This window comes from Arachis ipaensis, chromosome B02 (genome assembly GCF_000816755.2).
Source record: "Arachis ipaensis cultivar K30076 chromosome B02, Araip1.1, whole genome shotgun sequence".
In the NCBI taxonomy this organism is placed as follows: Eukaryota; Viridiplantae; Streptophyta; class Magnoliopsida; order Fabales; family Fabaceae; genus Arachis; species Arachis ipaensis.
Genome location: NC_029786.2, coordinates 104,134,313 through 104,141,603, shown reverse-complemented (window position 1 = coordinate 104,141,603; position 7,291 = coordinate 104,134,313). Strand labels below are relative to the sequence as shown.

Sequence of the window (7,291 nt, the reverse complement as noted above, 5' to 3'; positions counted from 1 at the left end):
GATATACAAATATAATTTTTGTTTATATATAAATACATATATTTTTTAATTTATTTTTAATATATATTTTATATTTTATAGTAATAATTAATTTTGTTATACTCCGAACAAAATCTAATATTGCATGGAAGAGATTTTGTTTCAAGATCACCGACACCGCATATGATAATTGATGACCCACGTAACTATGGAGAAGTGTCACACAAACACAACAGTAAGCTATTGCGACGCCTCAAGATTTCTGTCACAAATAGTAAGTAGGGTCTCGTTTACTAAGTACTGAACATTTATTTATTGTCTATTTAAATTTTAGAATAAATACATACATTAATTTCGAATAAATCTATTATTCTAAAATTTTTAGGCAAATTAGTCTTTCTATAAAAAGAAAAAAATATTGTCTTATATAATATTTTTTAAATTTAATTATCTTATTACATATTTATTTATTTATTGAATGTTTTAGTTTCCAACACAAAACATATTATTATTATTATTATTAGTAGTAGTAGTAGTAGTAGTAGGTAGGTAGGGATATCCACACTGTTGTAGACAGCAACCTTTCAAAAAATAAAATATTGGCATATGTAGTTGCAAAGATAGTAGGATTGATCCAGAAACAAACACATACAAACCTAGTCACATAGATAGATGATGAAACTAGAACAATATTTGAGTTTGATGAGCAATAATATTGCTTTGAAGCTTACTGTCACGGTAAATTTTAGAAGGTTAGATTTAACAGTGTTTGTATAGTTTTCTGGAGTGTTTGAGAATGCTCTAGATGGTTTCGGAATATTCTAAAATGTCCTAGAAGGTCCCAAAATACTCTAGAAGGTGCTAGAAGACTCTGGAAGGTCATAGAATATTCTAGAAGAGTGAGGAAGTATATAGGAGTATAAAGAGTAGTATGGAAGAATCTAGAAGTATTTAGAAAGTTGTGGTATGATGGATATTTGTGAAGGTTCTAGATGATTAATCTAGACCGTTGATTAGATTTAATCCTAACCATCCATTGAGGAAGTGGATGACTATAAATAGGAGGTGAGAGTTAGTGTGAGTATGTGTGAATCATTTGTAACCAACACTTGAGTAATAAAGTGTTCTTTCCACCAAAGCTTCTTTTTTCTTGTGTTCTCTTGTGTTCTTAGCTTTCTTGCTATGTATTGAGGGTTAGGTTGACTTGGTCTTAACTCAAGAGGTTGAGTAAATTCGAGTGCCGGCACGGTAGCATTGGAGTGTGTCCAAGGTCGTGACAATTTGGCATTAGAGCAAGATTTGAGAGGGGGCACAAGTGGTTTGTGGGTATGGCTTCTAGTATCACCATGGAGCATGTTGAGTCTCAAAGAGGAAGGGATGCAATTCCTTCTCAATGGGGAGGCAAGAAGGTCCGTTCTTCAAGTGAGCCTAAAGGTAAGGACTCTAACTTCTTAGAAGAAAGAGTTTCTATGTTGGAAAATGTTCTATCCTCTATGGATGAGCGCTTCCAAAGGATAGAACATGACAAGGAGACCCTCGAGGCTCACGTATTGGGAGAACTAGATGCTTTCAAAGAAAGCATGCTCCAAATTGAAGAGAAGCTTGAGAATTCCTTGAAGCTATTTGAGGAAGTTCGAGTTTGGTTCGAGGAGGCAAAATCTCGACCAACCATTATAAGGGAGACGACAAAGATTGATCTCCCAAAGCCAAAGGAGTTCAAGGGCGTGAGGGATGCTCGAGAGGTGGAGAACTTCCTATGGCAAATGGAGAGGTACTTTGAAGGCCAAGGGGTGGTCGAAGAAGCAATAAAGGTACGCACTGCAGCTCTCTACCTTTCTGATAATGCTACTTTGTGGTGGAGGAGAAAGTGCGTAGATATGGAAAATGGTACTTGCAACATAGCCACATGGGAAGATTTCAAAAGAGAGTTGAAAAGACAGTTCTTCCCCGAGAATGTGGTTTATGAAGCGAGAAAGAAGTTGAGGGAGTTGAAGCACAAGAGTACGATTAGCGATTACGTAAAGGAATTCACTACTCTCATGCTTCAAATTCCCAACTTAGCATCAGAGGATGTGTTGAGTTAAGAAATTAACTAAATTCATTAGTGATGACAAACATTATTTAATTGGACAAAATAAATAATTAAATGTTGATTGTTTATAATTATATAAAGCTAATTATTTATTATTGCAATACTGAAGCCCAAATGAAATGGAAAATGAAACAAGGCTGATGGGTTGACAACTCAAATGAAGCCCAAAAGAAAACAAATAAAGGAACCAACGGGCCAAGCAAATCAAACCCGATCTAAGCCCGTATCCATAAACCCAAGTTGATCCCACCAAGCTTCTCATACAAGATTGAAGTCTTCATTCTCTCTCACTTGCTTTTACCAAAGCAACGTTCTTCTCTCCTCTGTCTTAGTCAAATCACAAACTCAGAAAAGTGAGAAAGAGAAAGAGAAAGAGAAAGCTTCTTCCCTAAGGTGATCATCAAAGAAGCAAGAAAGAGAAAGTCCAAGCTTGAAACATAGAAGTCTAATCAGAAAATCCAAACCAAATCAATATTAGGTTAAAGGTAACCCATTTCCTTTTACATGCAACACACTTTCTTCTCTTCATCTTCAACTATCTGTATCTCCGTTTAGAGCTATATAGAAAAGAGGATCTCTGTTCCTCTCTACTGTAAATCTACTGTCTCAAACATGTCTTGGGGACCAAGTTAGTTTTCAAGGGCTAAGATCAAGTTGACCATTGGAAGACTTTTGTGGTTGCTACTTTATGGCTTTCAGTCAAGATGGGGAAGTCAGAAGCAAAGTTTTTACTCTAAGGTTTAATGAGAAAAAGTGAATTTGTGGGTTGATGAAGCTCAAGGCTCAAGGTGTTGACCTTGGAAGAAGAACCCAGCAACATGCAAGGAGATAAAAGAAGTCTTGCTGTTCATTCAAAAGCCAAGTAGAGAAAACCAGAGTTAGAGAGTTGTGTTCTGAAAAAAGAAGTTCCTCTACTTGGATAATGCTTTCTTTAAAAGAAGCATTCGGCCAATACTGAAGAACTCAAGCTGAGGTTTGCAAATCTGGTTTTGCACATAGCGAATAGGCTGTTGATGAAATCAATCTCCTTCATATTTTACTGATTGTAATGTACTTTTCTATGTTTATCTTTCTGTAATTTCTTGTGAGAAAAGGCATTGTGAGAAAGCTCAAGTAAAAGCCATGAGTGGAAAAAGGTTGAGTGATACACTTGAGAGAAAAGCCTAGAGTTATTTTCTGATTTCTTTAGGTATGTCTATGTCTTGTATCCTGTACCTGTGAGGTATCCCTTTCTTAGTTGGGTTAGCACTAAGAGTGAATAGTTAGGTATTAGCATAGCCAATGTCAAGTTAGGTTAGAACATGAGTGTAAAAGGATTGTGTCAATCCTGTGGAATTGGTGTATGTAATACTGTTAACTATAGTGAAAATTCCTCCATTGTTATGGAGGAGACTGGACGTAGGTTGCATAGTACAAGGTAACTAAACCAGGATACATGCTGGTGTTAGCTTTTCTCTTCTCTATTGTGTTCTGTTTTCTGATATTCATGAGACAAAAATAAATTGTCTCATAAATTTCCGCTGCTGAGTACAAACAGAATTAGAATTAAAAGTTTGTTTTAAAAGGGTCATAACAGTAACTAAAAAGGAAGGCATAGATTCAACCCCCTTCTCTAAGCCTACCACAACCTTCAGGATGCATTGTTCTTCTTCATTGATGGACTCCAACCTTGGGCAAAACAAGAACTACAAAGAAGAAATGTTAAGGACGTCGATGAGGCCATCGTGGTGGCCGAATCACTCACCGAGTATCATAGGGGAGACTCTAAACCCAAGTCTTCCTCCAAGCCTAGTTCTGCTAAAGGTGGGGGAGACAAGGGGAAGAGTTTTTCAACCAAGAAGGAAGGAAAATACTCTTCAAATAAAGAGTACGAAGAAAAAAAGAAGGCTTTCGTGCCCAAAGGAGGATGCTTCGTGTGCAAGGGACCACACCAAATGAAGGATTGTCCCAAGCTAGGGACTTTGACATCTATCGCCGAGGAACGAGAAGTTCAAACTCAAGTAAATGAGTGTTCACCATAGGTGGTTATGATCAAGGAACAACCCCACCTACACGATGTTCGCCCCCATTTTGCCAGAAATATAACAGCAGTAGGGGTGACTCCACAACTGAGCCTTACTTGGCAGTTCATCATATTTTGCTATCACGTTCTTCAGCAGTGAGATTGTATAGAAGAAAGTACAAGGTATATAGGAATTACTTGCTGCAAAGGAAAAAGCTTTGACTTAGTTACTTATACCAACTCTTAATTGAAGTTCATAGTCTTTTTATATTGAATTTAGATTATTCTTCCACATATAGAAACCTTTGTTGGGGCAAAGAATGTTCATGATTCTATATATAGAGGTGAAGTTATATTGCAGGACAAGCAACATGGGTTTATTGGCATTGCTGTCTGTTCATCCGGTTTAATTCCTGCAAATGATACAGATGAAGACCGGGCAGCCACTCAAAGAGCCCGTGATTTTTTTATTGGTTGGTAAGTTATAGACCTTCAACTAGTTGTTCTACTCTCATGTTCTCCTTATATTATTTGGTTTTTCTCTTTACACCGTAGACTCATTGATTTTTAATTTATTCTGCAGGATTTTGGGACCCTTGGTGCATGGAGACTATCCCATTTCCATGAAGACTAATGCAGGTGCCAGAATTCCAACCTTCTCGGACCGCGAATCTGCACAGTTGAAGGGTTCATGTGACTTTATAGGCATGATATTTTACAACAACTTGAATGTCACAGACAATTCTGTTGCGCTGAAGAGGAATCTGCGAGACTATGGCGCAGACATGGCTGCACAGCTAACCTGTATGTGTTTCACTATGTTTAAGGATAATGGATCTCGTATAAGATTGGACATGGTCATATAAGCATGCTGTACTAATTGCATTCCACACATATTTACAACTATCATTTTGAAATATAGAATTTTCTCGTCTCTTGTCACGGATCCTAACAATTTCCAACAAATTTAATTTCCATATCATTTAGCACCTTACCCTCCAATAATTTCCATTTGTTCACACAAGCAACTGCCACTCCTTCCTTAGTAATTGGGGGTAGCAAGTTTAAATAACTAACCTTCTTTCCTGGTTTTGGCAGTTGCACAGGCCTTGTTTTCGAATGAAGAGGTAAATTTGAAGTTAAAACTTGCTGTAGTTATTCCTCCACACTTATTGGTTCACTTATTTAGATTTCTTAGTTGCATAACCACACGGCATTACCTTTGTTCAGTACCCTGTCACACCATGGACTTTACGCGAAGAGCTGAATATCATGAAGACCCTTTATGGCAATCCTCATATTCATTTATGAAAATGGTCTCTCTCTCTCTTTCATATATTATTTCAGCAACAGGGGTGAATGTGAATCATTATAATGCATTGTGCCATTGGTAAAGTAGTGTGACAAATGGCTTGTTTTGTTAGGTCAACGGACACAAAGGAATTCATCACTTCAAGATGTGACAAGGGTGGAATACTTGCATGGATATATTGGTGCTGTGCTTGATTCCATAAGGTAATGCAGTTGCTAGTTTTTTGTGGTTTGAAAAAAAAATGAGAGCTTATTTTTTCTTGAGTTACTACTCTGTTTAGCTTATTTAAAAAGTTAAAGATAAAGCTTATGAAATTTTGGTTACATAACATGTGAAAACTGATTTTTGGCTAATGAGTTACCTTAAAGTAGCCGATTCAGTTCGAACCAGAATAGATCGATTCTAGAAGGCTCATAGTGCTAATAAATTAGACCCTCATAAAAGGAAAACATGATTGCTTTGTGTGTTTGTATTTTTCTCATGTGATCCTAAATTTTTCTTCTCAGAGATGGATCAAACATAAAGGGATACTTTGGATGGTCTTTCATGGATGTATTTGAGTTGTTGGATGGGTATAATGCGAGTTTTGGCCTATACTATGTTGATAGGGATGATCCAAAGCTGAAGAGGTACCCAAAACTCTCGGCAGAATGGTATGGGAATTTCTTGAAGGGTGGAAAGACCTCTGTTGTTGGAGCCATAGAACTAGAGAAAGATCCATCCTCTGTTTCCGTTGGCCATTTGTTTCAATAGGCACTTTTAACTTGTTTACATATATAGGAGTTTCATCTACTCATGCAGCTATGCTTAGATTTCACAAATAGATATGAATTTCCCAAAACAAATAACATTTGAGATTTTTATATATTGGTTTATCATCCAATAACAACATGTTATAATTTTTAATTCCATCAATTTCAGGTGTCATATTCATTGATTATAAGTTTATAACCATTCATATCTCTAACAAAATTCAGCCAATGAAAATTTTTTTCATTTTAATATTTTACGATTCTCAGCTCACCAAAAAAGCTAGAGCCACCTTTTCTAATTGAAAAACTTGTGTGCAGTCCACAGGTAGCACCTAGTGCTATGCACCTATGCCCCTTCCTTGTAACGAAAGAAAAAGTATCAACTTCAAGAATCACAAACGGAAAGGTTTTATATATCCAAACGTCTAAAACTCTCAGCAAATACGAAACTATTATCATCCCTTCAATAGTGGAGAGTTATTCATACCTTTTTTTTAATATGGGGCACCACTCTTTCTTTAAAAAAAGAGAAAAATCCATATTATGTTGAATATGTGCTTTAGTTTATCATAATGTTTAGTCTTAATAAACAATAGTTTCTATCAGAAGTTTAAAAAGTCACTTTTTAAACCCTAAACCCTAAAATATTTGCTTTCAATAATTATTAACACAGAGAACAATAACTTCAGATTCATTAATCCAGTAATAATTTCTCATGTACATGATGACAGAGGGTAAAAGGGAAGCAATCCAATATTGTTCTTTATGTTTCCAACTTTGAAAGTAAACTGCAGCTTAACATAATATAAACTATAATGTCAAATTGTATCAGATCAATAACATAGTTGTGAATTTTCCAAGAACATAGGTTCTTTGTTTCTTCTTTTTTCTTTTTTTCCTCCTTTTGCTGAAAGGATTGTGTTTATTGCTGTAGTATATATAGATGCAGTGTAGCCAATGTATAGATCAGTGTTTGGTCTTTGGCCTCTTCACAATCATCACAGTGCAGTGAGCATGATGAGCACAATAGTCACTTACACTACCTAAAACTGCCCTGCAAAATCAAAGATAGTGCCAAACATAATGAATCAGGAAATTTTGAAGTCAAATTGTCTCTTCTTGTAATAGCACACATTATTTCATTGAAAATTATA

The 7,291-nt window shown here is 36.0% G+C and overlaps 1 protein-coding gene and 1 pseudogene across 2 annotated transcripts in view; one reads left to right on the top strand and one right to left on the bottom strand.

Moving 5' to 3' along the window:
• Positions 4,084–6,220, top strand: LOC107626147 (annotated as a pseudogene).
• Positions 6,802–7,291, bottom strand: part of LOC107626140 (universal stress protein PHOS32) — a 2,462-nt gene continuing 1,972 nt past the window's right edge. For both annotated transcript variants that reach the window (XM_016328935.2, XM_016328936.2), the window contains exon 4: positions 6,802–7,191. In XM_016328935.2, the coding sequence (XP_016184421.1) occupies positions 7,104–7,191 (88 nt within the window). In that variant the 3' untranslated portion in view covers positions 6,802–7,103. The remainder of the gene's footprint in view (positions 7,192–7,291) is intronic.